Raw genomic sequence first — 20,194 nt, forward strand, 5'->3', positions numbered from 1 at the left:
TGTACCTTGGTATTAGGTTTGAAGGCATTTTCTAAATTTTCAACAACTGTTGTATCAATGAAGTCCACTTCTACCCCATTATCTTTTGCAATGTTCTTAAAGTAGCTATATCAAAAGAAATATAATTATTTTAAGCGATAATATATATATTTATGAATCTAATTTCAGAGGATCTCTGATTGTATCATAGAATGATATTATAAAGATAAAATTGAAATTTAAGATATATGATGTCTATACCTGTGTGTGCCACCATAAACATCATCTCCACAGATGACATGGTCACCCGCTTTAAGAAGTCCAGCGACTGCTGCTATCGAACCCATTCCAGAAGAGAAGGTAAGACAGTATTTCGCTTTATCAAGGCTGGCAATACAAGTTTCAAGAGTATTTCTAGTTGGGTTTCCAATTCTTCCATAAAAATATTTCTGGAAGATATAATGCAATTGTAAATATTAACTATAAAAGTAGAAGGGATGAAATGAACTTTCATATTGTAAAAATATTCTTACTCTTCAGGGTCTGCTTGCTTGTAGGTAGATCCAGTGTGGATTGGCGGAACTATAACTCCAGATTTCCACTGATCCGGACTTTGACCTTCGTGAATGGCCCTTGTCTCAAAACTTTGATCGGGTTGTAAGAAGAAATCATCATGGTTGTTGCCATTTTGGACTCCGTTGAATTGTTCCTTTTGGTTGTCTATCTTCATTCTGTAACAGAAATCAAATGATCGTTACAATCAGTTATTTCAGCTTGTAATGAGGAATGGGAATAGGGTGCTGGCGTTCTATACTTTGTTATACCTAATGTTAAGTAGGAATGTAGTGCTATTCAAATTGAAATAATTGATGGTTTTATTATTTTTTCAAGTTACTAATACATTTTATTTTTATTGAAATAAGCCTAAAAATATTTTTTTTTATCTGAGGAAAGCTAAATTTTTTTATTAAATATGAAGAATGACTTTTTATTTAAGGTAATGCTTCCTAGTTTCAAGTCAAATTGTGCTACTTTTTTAATCATGAAAAAAGGAGACAAATGTGTTTCATATTATTTTAGACATGCAAGGCAATACAATACATTCTAATAATTAGAACAATGTTCCTGCCTTTCCCTTATCCTTCTTAGACCTCCCCTCACACCCACCTGTGGAATGATCACTCTATGCTGATGACACAGTAATTTATTTAGAGTAAATATAATAGATTGAATTGAACATAAAACACAACTATCATATTCCCTATAAGAAATCTGCCCACGGATCAAAACATAATTATTAATGAAAAAATAATTCCATGTCAGCTACTCAAACTATCTTATAATTACTCAAGCTTAGAACTGGATACAACTTTAACACTTTCAAAAAATATACAAAACAAATGTAATAGAGCTAATTACAAAACAGTTTTATATGCAGTCCTATATAAAACAGTAATACATCAAATAATAACATATTCTGCCAGAAGCTGGAGCTATATCTCTTACTTTAACTGCAGGACAGTGAACAACTATCTATGATACACCAGAATTTCAGGTGTGTTGCCTGGTTAATTTGTCCTCACACAAAACTTTTTTTCTTGTTCGATACAAAATAGATGACTATAACAAGACATCCCAAAAAAATTATAACCATAAATGTATCAAAAATTTACTAATATACATTATATGAACACTGTTCCTGAATTTCACAAAAATTTTTAATTTTATTTACAACAAAGTGTATTCCATATTTGTTCACCATTTATAGTTTATTATATATTTATATTCTTTATTGCATTTTTTAAAAATTACTTCTTTTTTTTATAATGCAGGTTTTTGGATTTTAAATTTTCCAACCATTTAAAACTAACACTTGAAACATTAAATTCAAATCATTTCACTGTATCATGCAAAAGATACTCGCACCTTAATATTAGTAGCTGTTTTCTTTTGCGGTTTCTTTTTTGCAAAGTTGTAAAATGAGCATGTCATTCCAGGCATAAAGAGGAGAAGTAATCAGAATCAGAACTGAATCTATTGACATCTTTGTATTATAGAATTGAATACAATGAAATTTATTTGACAATCAATATTGTATTTCATTAAAAATATTGGTAGCCTGTCGAAAATATAGCAATAGAGAGATTGCAATTAGAGAACAATAAATTTTCTTGAATAAAATATTAATAATATCAGTTGAAATGGTCAATGAACAAAATAATAAAAGTTTAAGATTAGAAATTGATAACTAAAGGAACAGAAAACTTTTGAGCCACTTAGTCTAGTTCATAAAACCTACCATAGGTAGCAGGACCTTCTCTTTAAATAAAATGTTATATTATCGGTTTATTATTTTATAATAATCAATTAAAGGAATTAAGAACCTAGGGTTTCATTCAAATATAGAGAAATAACAATTTATTATAATGGAATTTCGGGAACAACAGGGTATCTAGTTTCTTAATATCAATAAAATAGAAATCACTAATTGATTTAAACTGTACTCACGTGAATTTTATTCCAAACTGCTGTTGATACAGAACACAAACACTTGGAAGTTTACTTCCAGACTGAATGTCTTCTCCAGAACTTACTGTGTTTATAAAGATCTTGAGGGACCCCCACCAATGTCGAAAGAGGGAAATTACGTTACCTGCAGGAGGAAGGAAGAGCGCTTTTAGCTATGGGGGTATTTTGTTGACGTATGGGTCGCATCTTAGTCATTTTTTTAAAAAAGGTATTAACAAATAGTACCAAATGTGATTGTGAAACCAAAATGAATAAATTTCATAAATGTATTTACTAATCCATAATGTAAGCTATCTATCGAGGTTGCTCGGCTAACTGAACCTAATGGAATGTATAAACTTGATCAATCATTCTTATGTTTGCTATTTGATTTGATTGATATTAAATTTCTACTACGCTTCGTACGCTTTGGTACGATGTAGTCTCCGAGTTTCGGTTACTAGACGGTCTGTACGGATAATTTGAACGGAGGTTGCATCTCTTTGTTTGATCTTTTCATTATCTGATGGTCACTTTCTCATATATTTTTACTTTCACTGACCTATGTATGGAATATATAATACGGAGAAGTATTACGATCGTGTATAATTTCTAATTCGATTTTTTTACGGTCCTTTAAATCCAAATAACCAAAACCCACAAAATGCCTCCGTTGTGAATGTGAACAGCATGGCTAAGAGACAGAAATCAGGTGCCGTTCACACCATCAGACAACTTTTGCTAAGCACCCTTTTAGGTATCCAAGTTTTGAGTAGAATGGTAGGCTTGTGTTGGAATTAGTATTGGTAGTTTGCAATCGGGTTAGATCGGGTGGTCTTCGTTTTTTTCGATTAGAATATGTCCTTGTTTTTTCTCCTTAAGTTATTCATCAAATTTGTTGAAAATTTTTTAAGTATGGATTATATAACACTGCCAAAAATGAGAACTGATTATTCATTTCAAAGAAAATAATATTAAAGATACTTTAGAGGAATATTTTTTGAAAAATTTCTATGTAAGCTCTGTCAGACTACTTCAATGAGGATAAAACCTATCTGATATCAAAGAATCAAAGAATATTTTAAATTTATGTATCGAGTTTAATAAAAATCTATAAAGCCTTTATTAAGAAAATCGAAAAAAAAAAAAAGTGAAAAATTGATTCTCTAAAGTGGCACTCCCAATAAGTCGATTTTATCGAAAACGTTACTGTCATTCCCTAGCCATGAATCTGTCCTAAATATGTAATTCATTTAAGTACGTGTTTGAGCTGGCATGTTCACACAGACCATTTTGCGAAATTTAGTTATTTGCTCTCAGAGGTCCTCAAAACGTGTATTTGGACTCAGAGGTCCTCAAAACGTGAATTTCAGTTGAAGTCTCAGATTTGAAATTTTGCACGATGGCAGTACTTCCTCTCACTATATATTTCATATATAGCTAAGTGAAAGTAATATTATTAAATAAAATATATTTAGAAGAATTTTTATTAACACTTATCCTTACTATAATAATATTTCATGAGATAGTTAACACAATTTTTAAATCTTTAATTTGTTTTTAATTATGATGTTTATTACTTATTTACTGAGGATCTCAAAACGTGTATTTCCATTGAAAATTTGAATTCGAAATTTTTCACAATGAACTATGTAGTTGATATATAGGCATTCTAGGTATTCTTAAAATTCTATATTAAGTTGGAACATGCCTGGGATGTGACAGCAATGTTTTCGGTGATATCGCCTGACCACGCCGTATCCACTTTAGATAAAAAAACTCAGTATATCAGTGTACAATAAAGTTATTTTTAATATAAGTCACCCTCATTGATTGGCTTTAAATGCTCAATAAAAAATAAATTTAAATGCCTGCTGTATCCTAGGCAGAAACAAATTTGAAAATCGTTTTTCACCCCTCAAGAAATCCTCAAATACGAATTTTCATTGTGACAGCAAAATAATCTCCAATGATTCGGGCTGCTTCTTGAACTGTTTTCCAGTTTGTCACCTGCTTTTAATCTCCCCAACGCGAAACTCCACAAAAATATGATTCCCTCCAACAATTCGAAATCTCTTAAACATTACCTTCTTAAAAATTTGATGGTGCAGCTAGCGTCATGTTCTTACTTTTGGCCACTCCCCGGTTTTGGATTATGTTCAAACAAACACACACTACTCTACTCCCATAGTAAAATGAAGTTAAGAACCCCAACTGTTCAACTACATTGCTAAATTTCTATTAGTAGGGAGGATTCTCAATATGCCTCCTAGATTTTGATGGAACTTTTTGAACTGAAGCCATAACTTAAGCTTGGAGGAAGGATAATGGAGCCAATGAGCTATTAAGCTTTCAGAGATAAGTCTTTTTTCATGGTTAAGGACCGCTGAAAAGGCCACCTACACAACACAAATATTCTGTCTCCTCCCATAATTCTTCTGCCTCAAAACTTTCAGAACATTGCTATATTTAAATCATTCCTTTAATTTTGACCATACTTCTTTACTTACAGTCTTCAACCATGACAAAAGACTTACCTCTGAAAGCTTTTATATCCAACTAGAACCTTCTTCCGTCAATTTAAAAACCAACTAACAGAAATTATCATTAGCATATTCCCAAATACTTAATTTATGAAAATGTTTTTTTTTTCCTTTGTATTTTATGTTCTTTTTTTTCAAATTATTCGTTGTCACCTTTTATATTCCTCCTTTTTTTATATATTTTTTACTTTTATCTCTATAAGTATTGTAACTTATAAACGTATTCTAGACATTTCCAGCAACTCCGTCCAACTTTCCCAACATATTTTTTTAGCTCAGAAATCGGCCGAAGATAAGTGCCACTCTCTGCTCTTGGTTTTTAGATCTTCACCAAGTTGGTATATTCTTTAAGTTTAATTTATTTTTCTCATATTTTTTTTCATACCACTTTTCTTATTAGCTGTTCCGTTCCCAGCTTATTAAGTCTAGTTTACCACTTGTTATTATTGTCATATTTACTAATTACTCTTTTTGTCTTATATAACTTTATATTTTATTTCTTTCATTCTACTATTTTACTTACATATTTTATTAATTATGTGTATTTTATTTCTCATTTTTTCTCCATAACTTTAATTTTAAATAATTATTATTAAATCAAATTATTCATATTTTTTTATTCCTTTTTAATTATATAACTTTATATTTTGTTTCTTTAATCATGTTATTTTACTTACATATTAAATTATCTATATATATATACATTTTATTTACCACTTTATTTTAAATAATGTTTATTTCATACATATATTTACTAATTAGATTTTTTTTTTTTTCGGATTTTCATATGTACTTTATTATCTGTTATTTCCTCTTACTTAATTTGATATTAATTTTCTCCTTTTCTTATAATACTTAGACTATACATGTATTTCAATTCTATTTATGTATCTGTAGTTGGTTATTTTCTAATCATTTTGTGATTCCTTTTCTTATTATGGTAGCTATCTTGCTTTTGTTCTTAACCTTAACCCCCCCCCAGGTGAAGGCTTGCAATCCTGGGAAAAATGTTGGCACTAATAAATAAGTGTGTTCTTCATTGACCGCTCCCCTAACCATCTTCTCATTTATATATGTCTACAGTCAACTCATCATTATAAACTATTTTTTATTTGTATCATCTTATAACTTCAATATAATGAATGCATTTTACTATATTTAAGAGTGTGGTTGGAAAAGCTCCCGGAATCACCGCTAGAGCAACGAGGTTCCCTTGCAATAATCATACATCCTTTGTGAGCGAACACATGGCGTGAGTGGTAGTGACAACTCGTTGTTGTTGTTGTATGCGTAGTTATTTGTGACATTGGAAAAAACTGAGATTCGAGCAGTGATAAAGTACTTTGTAAAGAAAGGTATGAAAGCAAAGGAAATTCATGCCAACTTTCAGAACACACTGGGGAACTCGAGTTTAATCCAACTTATTCACATGATTTGTCACCATCAGACTTTCATCTCTTCCCCAAGCTGAAAATTTTCCTAGGTGGGCGGAGATTTCCTACAACGGAAGAACTGACAGCCGAATTGGAGAGGTATTTTGCAGACCTGGAGGAATCTCATTTTCAAGATGGGGTCAAGGCATTGCAACACAGAGACTGTTGAAAAAATTGTTATTAATTTAAATTAAGTTAGATAATTTTTTATTAATATATTTTTTTGAGAGTGGTTTAGCTTATTTAAAAACAATTTTGATCCTTTTTCTCAACTTTATTCTTTTTAAACTTCCAACGTTTCGACCACTTAGGTCATTTTCAAGGATACCTCTATTTTGTTTTCATTTTTTCCTTTAAAATTTTTAAAATTGCCGGCTAATTGCCTTTGTCCCATTTAATTTTTTCTATATAATTCTTATCCTAAATTTAAAACTTTTATTAACCACTTTTCTTTCTATCATTTACCTTTGCAAACTCCAAGGTAGGTTCTGTTTGGAGTTTGCAAAGGTAAATGATAGAAAGAAAAGTGGTTAATAAAAGTTTTAAATTTAGGATAAGAATTATATAGAAAAAATTAAATGGGACAAAGGCAATAAGCCGGCATTTTTAAAAATTTTAAAGGAAAAAATGAAAACAAAATAGAGGTATCCTTGAAAATGACCTAAGTGGTCGAAACGTTGGAAGTTTAAAAAGAATAAAGTTGAGAAAAAGAATCAAAATTGTTTTTAATTAAATTAAGTTGTAAAAATCTATGAAAATAGCTACTTCTGCAAGTTATTTAATTGAACTCAAAGAAAGATTCAATATCGTGATGCTTCTCAAAGAATGATATAAAATAAAATTTAAAAACTTGTACTACTACAGCCCATGATGGGTCAGGGGTCAGAACTTAATAAGAAAGTATAGTTTCTTAACGAATAGTTGTACAAGGAGGTGCTTTGTTTAGGATCATGCTCAACCACCAGGTTTTTTCCCCAATTAATGGTACCCTATTTAGAGTGGTAAGGTGTTCCACAGGAGGACTTCCAAACAGATAGGGTTGACTTCATAGCTAAATAATTATCTGCTACAGCTGGATTCAAACCCAGGCTCAGGAAATAGTAACATAACGTTTTACTCACACTCATTAAAATGGGAAAAATGAAGGTAAATGACTTAAGAACAAAAAATTAAAGATAACGTTTGTTTATTCCATTCAATGTGGATTGTTTTTACAAGATGTATTTTTAAAAAAAAACTTAAATACAAATCATAGTTGACTATTACAATGACAAAATAAATATTTTTATAGGACTCAAACAAAAAGACTAGCAATAAACTTTTCTAAAAATAAATACTACATTTAATTTTACACTCTTGTCATAATCCGGAGTCAAAAAGCAATACATGATTTAGCTTGGGCTATCCAAGAGTGTCAATAAATTATATAAATAACTAACAACTACGAATAAATTAATTACAATAATATATAAATCAGATATAAATAACAGAAAAGATATAAATTATGACGGTACATAGAATTTAGCTGCTACTTTCAGCGCTTGGTCGATGTCCTTAATAAGGTCTGTTGCTGATTCCAGGCCGACAGACAGTCTTATCAGGTTATCGGTGATGCCCAACTCTTTTCTGGTTTCTGCGGGAACTATTTGATGAGTCATCGTTGTTCTGAAAGCATTAGATTAGTTTTAATATGAAGATTGCCTTGCAAATGTAAAGTCAAATATATGACAGAATTGATTATCTTACGGTAGTTCAGCAAGTGATTCGAATCCACCTAGGCTCACAGCAAGAGCGAAAACTTTTAAAGCTTTCAAAAACGCTTTACTTGTTTCCAGATCTCCCTTCAAGAATATGGAAATCATTCCAGATGGTCCATGCCACAGCTTTTTGGCTAATTTATATTGTGGGTGAGATTCCAGACCTGTAAAATAAAATAAATTGTTAATATCTAAATAAAATATATGTTGACAAGATGGAATGTTTTTATAATACTACTTATAGAGTATACTTATAGTATAATACTACTTACCTGGATAGAGGACTTTTTCAACAAGAGGATGCTGTTCTAAGAATCTAGCAACTTTGGTCGCATTATCAATATGTTTGTCCATCCGTATCGATAAAGTTTTCAAACTTCTGTTCATGAGGTAACAGTCAAATGGAGAAGGAATGGACCCTGCAACTGATTTAGAAAAAGAAAGCATGAGGTATAACATTTTATTATGAATCATTTTAAATTTAAATTTTATTAATATACATACTGTGTTGAATGGTCGCCAATTTATTATATAAATCATCATCACTGGTAGTTATAGCTCCCATGATAACATCTGAGTGGCCGTTCATGTATTTGGTCAGTGAGTAAACAGCAATATCGGCACCCATCAAAAGAGGGTTCTAAAAATTATAAACATTAGCCTAAAATATTCTCATAATTGCTTATAAAATAACTGGTTATATCATTTTCTCACCTGTAGGTATGGAGTCAAAAATGTGTTGTCTACGACAAATATTATATCATGGGATTCAGACTTAATAGATGCTGCAAGACGTGGAATATCCATGATCTTAAGGAGTGGATTTGTAGGACTTTCGACATAGACCATCTAAAAAATAGAAAATGAATGTTTTAAATAAAAAAAAGTCTTTTTCGAGTTTTGTATAATTAATATAATTTGGCATGAGCTGTACCTTGGTATTAGGTTTGAAGGCATTTTCTAAATTTTCAACAACTGTTGTATCAATGAAGTCCACTTCTACCCCATTATCTTTTGCAATGTTCTTAAAGTAGCTATATCAAAAGAAATATTATTATTTTAAGCGATAATATATATTTATGAATCTAATTTCAGAGGATCTCTGATTGTATCATAGAATGATATTATAAAGATAGAATTGAAATTTAAGATATATGATGTCTGTACCTGTGTGTGCCACCATAAACATCATCTCCACAGATGACATGGTCGCCCGCTTTAAGAAGTCCAGCGACTGCTGCTATCGAACCCATCCCAGAAGAGAAGGTAAGACAGTATTTCGCTTTATCAAGACTGGCAATACAAGTTTCAAGAGTATTTCTAGTTGGGTTTCCAATTCTTCCATAAAAATATTCCTGGAAGATATAATGCAATTGTAAATATTAACTATAAAAGTAGAAGGGATGAAATCAACTTTCATATTATAAAAATATTCTTACACTGTGTTCTTCAGGGTCTGCTTGCTTGTAGGTAGATCCAGTGTGGATTGGCGGAACTATAACTCCAGATTTCCACTGATCCGGACTTTGACCTTCGTGAATAGCCCTTGTCTCAAAACTTTGATCGGGTTGTAAGAAGAAATTATCATGGTTGTTGCCATTTTGGACTCCATTGGAGTGTTCCTTTTGGTTGTCTATCTTCATTCTATAATAATAATTAATTTTTTTTATAATGATGAAAGATTAATTATATTAGAAGCTTCATAGTCGCATTAACAAACATTTATGATCTTCTTCTTAGCCATAGCTAAGTACTATCTCATTGAAAAATTTATATCAATTTTCTTCCAAGTTTAAATTTTTTAATGCTTTAATTCATCATAGAATCCTAGCCAAAATTAGTCCAAACGCAACCAAAATGAGTTATTATATTTTACTAATCTTTGTGTTATTTTTAAACTGCTTAAAGGATAACAAAATATATGTGAGATGCTCAGGCATTATAAGTGAAATCTCTTAGGTTGACAATTTTAATATTTATCTATTAGAAAATGGAATTTGATTGACGAAAATCTCGCTTAGTTAAATTAAACAGCTCTTTTATTCATCTTTTAATATCTATTTTATTTAATAAATCTTTTATACTATTTTATTTATTTATTAAGAAGAGAATGTGTTTAACCTTTTCTCTGATCTAGACAATCTTGGTCCACTGTGCCTAAATAAGTTATACGTTAAAAACAATAAAAAGAAAAAAAAGACTTGAAAAAATTTAAATAATAAAATGACTAAATTACTCCAAATATATCTTGGAAAACATTGTTAAATAATCACAATATTTAGTTGTGAAGTGATACTAACATAAATAAGTTAGCGTTATTAGAAATGAATGATGAGAAAAATATATAAGTAAGCATATAAAAAACCATAGATTAAAATTAGGGTTTGTTTATTGTCAAAAGAAAATTATTTATCAATCAATATTTCATTTAAGAAAAATATTCCGGGTCTGCGATATGTATTTTAATAAATTAGAAGAAATAAATTTCCAGTTTCGCATATTTGTAATAAATTGTAGTAATTAATGCAAAACGATAATAAAAATTATTACTTATAACCCTGCCCTTCGAATTCAGTTGGTGTAATTTAACATAGATAGCAGCACTTTTTGTCATTAACCATCATCATATTTTAACAATTAGAATAATACTTTCTTTTTTTACTATCATAATTGTTTTGAACCGTAGTTAAAAACTGATCGGTCTAACTGTAGATTCGGGAAATATCTCTTAGATAGTTTGATTATAAAGTGTTAAGGTTCTCTCTGTTTTATTGAAGTTTTAATACAACAGAAATCACTGATTATTTAGACCATACTCACTCGAATATTATTCCAAACTGCTGCGAACAGAGAACACAAACACTGAGAGTTCACCTCTAGACTGAGTGCCTTCTACAGAAATTCTCTGTCTTATAAACCCCCGCTGCTCTGAACGGAAGGGGAGATGTATAAGGAAAACGGATCGCTGCAGGTTGTGTTTTGGGGATTTCATTGACGTACGGAGTGCATCGGTTAGTCACTATTTTTTGACATAAGCTCTAGAAATTGATTCGGAAAACGTATCAAAGAAAAATCGAATCCACACGGAACGGACATATCATAACACCAGCTAAGTACTTCACTGCACACCTTCAAGTACCAATAGTAGTAACCAACTCGAATTAAGTAACCATACGTAATGCAACATATTAATTTCATCTTTTTTTCTGTTTTGGAGGGATCAGAAAAAATTCAAAGAGATTTATAATTTTTGATGTATTTATTTATATTTTGATAATGCTAATTCGATAATGTCTTCAATCGCGAAATTCCCTCTGTTAAACTTGGTGTATCTATGTGAGTATGGAGTGGATCGTCGGGGCACCCGTTAGTAATCATACACAAATAAATAAAACTGATTTATTTTTGCCGAAATTTCGATTTGAAGTTGAAGAAACTTCACCAGGGTGACTCGAGCGGAGCTACGTTCAGGAGTAAAGATGGTTTTTATTATCAGTTAAATCAATCAGGTTCTTGACGGCAACTCCATCCGATTTACCCTGACGAAGGCCATTAGTTCAGTTCGAAATGTCGGCACAAACAACATATCATACATATTTGTGTATCATTATTGACCGCACCTCGAATCATCTCAAATGGAATCTACGATAAACTATAAATACCGCATTGCGATATATTGATGTTTGAGAGTATTAAATGGTGCAGTGGCGATGCTCTGAGAACTGTTTAAAAACAGGTTTTGAATACAATGTTTGCATTGTTACGGACATCGCTCGAAGAGAGAGCAAAAAAAAAAAAACAGGGTGCCCCATAAGTTAGCAATATTAAAGAAGGTTATGCTCTAGTAGTTATACAGATGAAATGGTTGCAATCTACTAGAGCTTAAATGTTTTTCATCCCAAAAAAAAAAAATAAAGGTCATCTGTACAGATCCATTGTCAGTCCTGCTCAGCGTAATAAAATATTTTCGCAACAAACTCACTAAATCAAAAGATCAATTATTCATTAATGTCTGTCAACAGAAACGGTTTTTCTGTGTTCTTCGCTTGGGTTCCTGAGCACTGCGGAATAGCCGGTAACGAACTGCCTCATCGGGCAGCAAAGGTCGTGACTTCTGAAGGAATGGCACATCGGGGAGTGCCTGGCGATGTCTTCATTGCCCTCATTAAGCAGAGGATTAAATTGAAATGGCATCAAATGTGGAAAATGTTACTGACAATAAATTAAGGGAAATTAGAAGTGATGTTCCCCCTTGGATATCATACACTAGAAATGTGCGCAGAGAGGAGGTGATTTTGACGCGCCTTCGAATAGGTCATACGTGCCTGGAATTAACTTATGGCCCGCGATTCTCCACCTGTATGACAGACTTGCACAACGCAAATTCTTGTAAAACACATCTTAACCGAATGCCAAGCATACGACTCCATCAAATCTTACTATGAATTACTAGCTGGTCTCCATTCAATTTTGTTGGATAACAAACAGACTATAGATAAACTTTTCGAATTTCTGAATCATTCAAAACTTTACAAGTTCCACAAGTTCCCATTTTTCGAAACTTAGACAAAATTCGGAAATTAAGACAATAAGAACTATTAAAAATTTCGGATATTAAGGAAATAAAGTCTAATCAAAATTTCGGAAACTAAGACAATTCAGGGTCATGAAGTGGTCGATGCCTTAAAATAATAAAAAAAGGAAGTTAATTCAGGACTCAAAAGCAACAAAACAATGGTACAATTCTCTACAGATAAGGTACTACATAATTCTAAAATAAGTAATTATTTAAATTTCTTTTCGTAATTATTTAAAGAGAAAAATAAAGTGAAATAGAATTATAAAGTGCGAAACATGGGCGTTGATGACCTCAGGGTAAAACCCCCAGCCAACAACAACAAGTACAATAAAGTTTGTCAAGAAAGGAATTTGTAACTATAATTATGTCGATTTACAAACACCTTGATTGTGCAATTGAGCCCTTCAACTGATAAAGTCAATTTTACAAAATTTTACAATTGCGTCTTTATTCTTTAGGACTAGCCATATGATGTTACAAATTAATTTAAAAAAATAATAATATATAATATTTCAGTATAGTTACACAGTATTCATCCACTACTTTATTTGTTTGTTTTTTTTTGTTTTTGTTTTTTAAACTTTGAGGTAACTGGGATCTTCAGAAGCTGCTATTAAAAACAATTAATCAGTTATATTGTCCCTGAATAGTTAGTTAACTAGTTTTAAAACGCTAGCGCATTTTCCTCAGTAAAGCATGTTAGCAGGGGTGAATGCAGTTTTTTTTTGAGAGGGGAGGGGGAGAATATGTGATTATGATATGGACAAACCTGCGTTTTGCATGATGAGAGGAATACAGACAAAAAACACAAAACGAATCAATATGAAACACGAAAAAAGTCCAAGAAAAGACGTAAACGGAAAGTTGATAAGATATGAATAATGACGAAAAAAAATTTACATCAGGAAAGATTCTAATGAATGGTGTGATGTGAATGCGTTTATGGGAAGTAAGGTTCACGAGGAAATGGGGGCTCATGTGTCAAAAACCTCTGGCCAGCTGGCCATAGGCGATTCAGTAAAAGTAGAACTAATACCGTATTAGGTTTTTAACACAAGAAACACTTTTCAAAAATGTAGCATAATCATATAAAAATCCTGGAGGATTATTTGGCTTTCAAGATAATCATATACAAGTCCTGGAGCATCATTTGGCCTTCAAGATAATCTAATACAAGTCCAGGAGAATCATTTGGCTTTCAAGATAATCTTATACAAGTCCTGGAGAATTACTTGGCTTTCAAGATAATCTTATACAAATTCTGGAGGATTATAAGACCAAAAGACCATGAGTACAGTCTGGAGAGGGCATAACACTGCCTTCACTTACAACCCTACTTTAAAATTAAATAAATCCTTTAAGTTTCAAACTTTTTAAAACAAAATTCTTTATAATTCAAGACGTACTGTACACATGAACATGCATACTTGAAAATATATTTTAATTACATGAATTAGGGCCGAAACGTTATAGTATGTGGGATTATATTAATTGAAACTGTTATAAATATGTTTATTTTTGTAAAATTGAATAAATTTTAAATAAAAACTAACTGTATATCCCCAAAAAATCTCTTTATAAAATTCCAAACAAAAAAACAATTTTTTTTTTAATTTTTCACGCATTAAATATCATGAAATTACGCAAAATCTTTACGTGATGGAAGAAAGCGGAGTTATGTTTTGGCTTCAGAACACGACAAAACATAAAAATTAGCCAAAATCATCCAAAATAAATTTTACAAACGTTGAATTTGTAGACCTGTGTTGTGTTTCAAATGCTATTTCCGGTACTGTCCTCGAAGATTGAAGTGTAGATCTCTGCCCAGTTACAGCTGATTACTTTAATAAACGTCTGGATATTTTTTTCTTTTTCTGATCCCTCTAAAACAGAATAAAACAATAAATTTATGGTTGCTTTACGTATGGTTACATAAATCAAGCTGAGTATTACCTTTTTCTACCTATGCTACTTTAAGGTTACGATGGAATACTTATCTCGTTATTTTGATATGTCTGTTCTATATGGTCCTACTAGAACATATCCTATATTATAGAAAATATAATATAGGAATAAGGATTGAAGGATTCTGCTAGAACTATCATTTTCATGAAAATTGACAAGGGCGGGAATGTAATGTTTAAAACGTAATCGCCTCAAGGACACCTTTAAAGAAAGAAGAAATAATTTAAAAAACCGATTCTAGAAATAGTCTTATCTTGTACTCCTATTTCTGTTTAGAGACAGGATGTTATTGCATACCTCCTTAAACATATTAATGGATTGTTAGTGAGTAATAAAACTTAGTATAGTAGTCCTGTGCCTTCGACCTCGAGACTTCTGAAAACACTTAATATACTTTCTTATAAGTGTATTCACTTTCTTATGTTTACAGGTGCAGTTCCAAGAGCTTTCTGTTATATGCCTTGAGAATATACTTTCGCCTTTATACAAGAGCCGTAGTGATTAGTGGAAGGGACCTGATTATTATAACTTTCATTAATGTTTATAGACATCACTCACCATCCACTAATATATTTAAGGAGATATGGGATAATATCCCGTATTTTAGAACGATTAGGGATATAAGGTAGGGTTTTCCGTAGTCTTTTTTATTCTTAATTAAATTATTTTTTATTTTAACGTATTGATATTCTATATTTTAATCCATTGCTTTTGACTAGAATGTGGATGTAATTGCGTCGGGTATCGATATTTGAGTTAAAGAATCGTATCGATAATGGTGACACATCAAACTTCAGAATTGCTTGTGGAATTCACCTAAAACAGAAACAAAAGAAATAGACTTTTATCTCAAAAATATTGTTTTATTCCCTATAGAAACGTTTAGGGAGTTATACCTCGCTGATTATTCGGTTTCACTTTTAATTCCAATTAAAAATAAATAAACAAAAATTACTATAACTGCGATTAGAAGAACTCAATCTTTTAAGAAGGTTACGAAATATAATAAAATATTATTCTAATAATTTGAGCTCAAATTGTTTGAAAACACTCATGGGATATTTCTGAGTAACTTAAGATATCGAATTTAAAAATCGGTTGTGTAGTTTACACAAATAGCTGCCCATAAAATGCGCAGGTTACACCCCTCAACACATTATCCTCTTTTTGGCTTCCCCGTGGTCGGCTAAAATTAGGATCAAAATTAAAGGTGTAATCATTTTGAAATCGAAATTTGTAAATGTAGAGCGTTCTTGCCATTTGGATATTATAACTGTAATTGTTCTTATCTCAGAAATATTGTTTTACTTCTAGTAGAATTGTCTTGGGGGCTATCCAATCCCAACAATTAGCCATGTTATGAACTAAATGCATTAAAACTGGGATATTGCAGTAGAATCGTCAATCTGTTGTAACAGTAAAATGAACTAAAGAGAGGTCTCTTGGAGTTGGTAGCGCAGCGTGGTGTGGTTAGTAGGAATACTAATACTATGACGATTGTAGTTGTAGTGTAGTTATTAGGAATACTAATACTATAACGATAGTAGTTGTAGTGTGGTTAGTAGGAATACTAATTCTATAACGATAGTAGATGACATAAAACTGTATCAATAATAGCAGGGATAGTGACGAACAGGAATGCAAGGAAATTAGGATGGGGAATGGTATTAGTTTCAATGAATTATAATTATAAACAGAAAGTTTATCTACATAATCCTCCTGTTCACGATTAAGATGGAAACTAGATTATAGAAACCTTCTAACGAAAGTACTTCTAGAGTACCATAAGCCTGCTCCAAAGAACACTCTGTCTTTTCTGCTAGTGTGTAGTATGTAGATTCATTGATCTCTGTTGGTGTGTGTATGACTGTTTTGGGAAACTGTGATCGGGTAGGAATCCGTCAGAAGTATTGCAGTGTCGTCTGTGTAAGTTGAGAGTAGTGTGCCTGTTATTTTTGGAATGTCGGAAATGTATATAGAGTATAGAACTGGACATAAAATCCTGCACTACGCCTCCCTCACGGCGATTTGACAACCGTCGGAATGTTTACCATCCTTATCAATCATAACGACCTTTGTTCATTCGCATCTTTAAGATACGATACTAAGACTATCTTTACTAAATGTGTTGTGTAATATACAGTTGTAAATTTCAATAAAGTTATTAAAACAAAAAAAGATACGATATAGTAATTAAATTTAGGTATGCGGTAGGATTGATTAATCCTAGCTAAGGAAATCATCATACCACATCTAATCGAAGGCCAGTGTGGCATCTAAGAAAGACGGGCAACATTTTTTCTTTCCTAACGGTATAAACTACTTTACGGTATTTCCAAACTAAACAGTCTTGGTCTACAAAAATGTTTTAGTTAAAGTTTTCGAACTTTTATGCAAGAACTTCTTACTTATCCACAAACATAAAGTAACTCTAAGCTCTTGCGACATCGCAGTTTGGTCGAACGTAAATTGCTTTGTTACAATTTCTGTTTAAAATCAGAAATTGAGGAAGACAAAAATAAAGAACACCATATACGCACTTCTATTGTTGACAACTGGTATATTTAGCTATCGATTGTACCAGGGATCGATACAAACAGATAATGAATACATTAGTGATAGTATGTTGATAGTGACGTGACAATGAACAATAATAATGACGTAATAATACATAATAATAATAATATACGTATTGCTTAGAAAATTCTTAGTTTTTGAGTTATAAGTAAAAAAAACTTAAATCTCGTTTATGCAACTTTTTGGAATTTCCCCATCTATTCCGAGGTGTCTGGAAAAATGTCTGCCAGCAAAAAGCGCTGTTAAGCTTCCTAAAAAATTGTTGATTACCAACAATTTTCACCTCAACAAAACTTTTCCTTATGTTTAATTCTCTAGATTAACAACCCCAATACTAAGACGAGCACCATTGTGACCATCCATTTAGGGTAATGCATCTAAAAAATAGTGGTTTCTTTTAGTTTTAGAAATTGTAGAGCAAATTGTATTGGTTCAGACGAAACATTCGAAAATGTATTGCGTGGTACAACTATTCAGTACATCAGCTAAAAGGTAATAATATGTTATTGTTTATTACTAAGCAACATAGGCTACATGATTCATGCTAAATTTTTTTTTGTAACCTTAATCACACCTCTTATTTTACCTTGGCATTTTGGCTCATTTCTCACTATTTATTTGAAAACAATAACTTACTGAAAATGCCTTCAAAAGGATAATTGAATTCTATTTTGATTCTTTGACTAGAAATATAATATATTTTTATTAATTGTTTGCTAATATAATAATAAGAACATAATTTCATTTGACCCTATACTCTCAACATAATTAATTTCCTATATGACATTATCAAGGAGACAACCTTACAATCGATTTGCTACATACACTATACTATTTTTTCCAATACAAGCTATTAACTCAAGTCGACAATAAAACTATATAATTTTAATGAATAAATATTTATTATAACACTTTTCTTCTTAAAAAATTAAATTTATTAATAATATTATCAACAAAACCTATTATTAATAATGGTATCAACAAATGGTTTTCAAGAAAATCGGAAAAATGTGAAAAATCGATTCTATAAAGTGGCGTTCCAGGTTAATCGATTTCGTCGAAAAAGGTTGCTCTCTCATTTACCCGCCTTAAATATCTAATTTCAGTCTTGAAATGATTTTCATTTTTGGGCTAGGTCTACATTCATAGACCAATCTGTGAGACTTTGAATGCACTATATTACTGGTTATATCTGACTGGTTGTATATATGACTTTGGTTGCACTATATATTTGATATATAGGTAAGAGAATATAATATTATTTAACATAATATATTTAGAAGAATTCAAAAATAATATATTTAGAATATGAACTCATATTCTTACTATGATAATATTTGATGAGATAGCTCACACTATTCTTAAATGTTTAATTGGTTTTTATTTATAATTTTGTGAAGTAAAGCCTTCATTATTAAGTAACTTGTGAATAAAATAATATTATTATTTTATGTAATTCAGTATATTCATTCATTTCAGACAAAATCATTGATCAATGTATTGTAATAAATTCTTTTTGGGAGCGGGCAGCTCATTGTTAAGGCTTCGTACAACTAACTTGAAGGACCTGTGTTTGAATCCGGCTATGGCAAATAATTATTTTTCTGTTTCACTGTAGCCCTAAATCTGCTCTCTGGATTTGGGAGCCCTTTGGAATCTACCCAGTCTAATAAAGTATCCTTAATTGGATAAAAATCTGGTGGTCGAGTGTGATTCTGACAAAATCACCTCCTTGCACAACTGTTAATCGAGCAACAGTACTTCGTTACTAAGCACTGCACCTTAAATCCTGTTGCATTGGTTTAACGGTTTGAGGATTCATTCTTCAATAATTCTTACAAATGGCTTTTTATTTTTTTGTCTCTCATTTATATAGAATTATAATATAATTTGAATTCTTGTTCGAGACTGGTTTGTTTATCTATTATAATGAAAAATATCCATTAGACTTCAACCTGTATATTATCTTATTATTCCACTCCTACGTTTCAGCCCTTTCAGCCATTTTCAAGCTTACTCTGATAACTTACTCTAAATTGTTGCTGTGATAACAATGTTGACAAAAAATCGCAGGCTATTTTACCTTTATCAGATTATATTTTAGTTTATCAACCTATTTCTTATCTGACAAATTCACTTTTTCTAATATTATTACATATACACTTTCTAATATCAATTTAGTATTTCTGATAAAGAGATTTATTAGTAAGTTGATACTTAATAGATATTTTTTATTATAATTGATATTGAATTAGATTTATGCTTAGTAAATGAAGAAAGATGTCAAGACATTTATATTTAAATATTATAGAGTTTATCAAATATAAAATGGCTCAAATGTTTTTTACTACCAAATGCTTGTTCTAATATCAGAAGTAAAAGTTTTAAGTATACATCCATATTTTTAATAACCTCTATTAAGTTTTAGCTGTGAAGCCACAAGTGTAGTGGAATAGTAAGTTTTCGAGGACACCCTTACTATTTCTTTTAAAGTTACCAACAACCCCACAAAAAAGCATTTTGATACCTTTAAAAATTAAGGATTTATTCCATCTTAGAATCTTGTATTCTTTAAGCCACTTTTATTTTTCAGCCATTTCATAAATTGGAATATTGAGATAAGACACATCATATTTATTTATTTTTTCATCTTCGTTTTTATTAAAAGTGGGCCTATATAAAATATTTTAAAAAGTAATAACAAATAAATGGTAGAATAAAAAAACAGCCACAAAATTTGGGAAAAGGAGGTGAGAATAAATTGTTTTTAAAAACATATAAATGTTAATATTTCTTTATTGAATTGTTTATTTTATACATTTCAATATTTAAAATAATTTCATGTTACTAAAC

At 30.9% G+C, this 20,194-nt stretch overlaps 1 protein-coding gene across 1 annotated transcript; it reads right to left on the reverse strand.

The window, feature by feature from the left end:
- Window positions 1-7,632: 7,632 nt before the first annotated feature.
- LOC106688426 (putative cystathionine gamma-lyase 2) lies at window positions 7,633-11,089 on the reverse strand. Its single transcript, XM_014432869.2, has 9 exons — window positions 11,041-11,089; window positions 9,660-9,864; window positions 9,388-9,575; window positions 9,155-9,254; window positions 8,935-9,069; window positions 8,725-8,860; window positions 8,493-8,645; window positions 8,210-8,384; window positions 7,633-8,128 (listed from the first exon to the last, which is right to left on the reverse strand). The coding sequence occupies exons 2-9, from the start codon at window positions 9,861-9,863 to the stop codon at window positions 7,966-7,968; spliced, it is 1,254 nt and encodes a 417-aa protein (XP_014288355.1). The 5' UTR covers window position 9,864; window positions 11,041-11,089; the 3' UTR covers window positions 7,633-7,965.
- Between the last annotated feature and the right edge of the window lie 9,105 nt (window positions 11,090-20,194).

This window comes from Halyomorpha halys, unplaced genomic scaffold, assembly GCF_000696795.3.
Source record: "Halyomorpha halys isolate HHAL.00 unplaced genomic scaffold, Hhal_1.1 Scaffold1127.1, whole genome shotgun sequence".
Classification (NCBI taxonomy): Eukaryota; Metazoa; Arthropoda; class Insecta; order Hemiptera; family Pentatomidae; genus Halyomorpha; species Halyomorpha halys.

Excerpts from the sequence above, each read along its gene's own strand:
- LOC106688426 (XM_014432869.2), bottom strand. The coding sequence starts at position 9,863 with ATGAAGATAGACAACCAAAAGGAACACTCCAATGGAGTCCAAAATGGC. Across the intron at positions 9,255-9,387 it reads GTTTATGGTGGCACACACAG|CTACTTTAAGAACATTGCAA; the intron begins GTACAGACATCA and ends CTTTTGATATAG. Across the intron at positions 8,385-8,492 it reads TGAAAAAGTCCTCTATCCAG|GTCTGGAATCTCACCCACAA; the intron begins GTAAGTAGTATT and ends TTTATTTTACAG.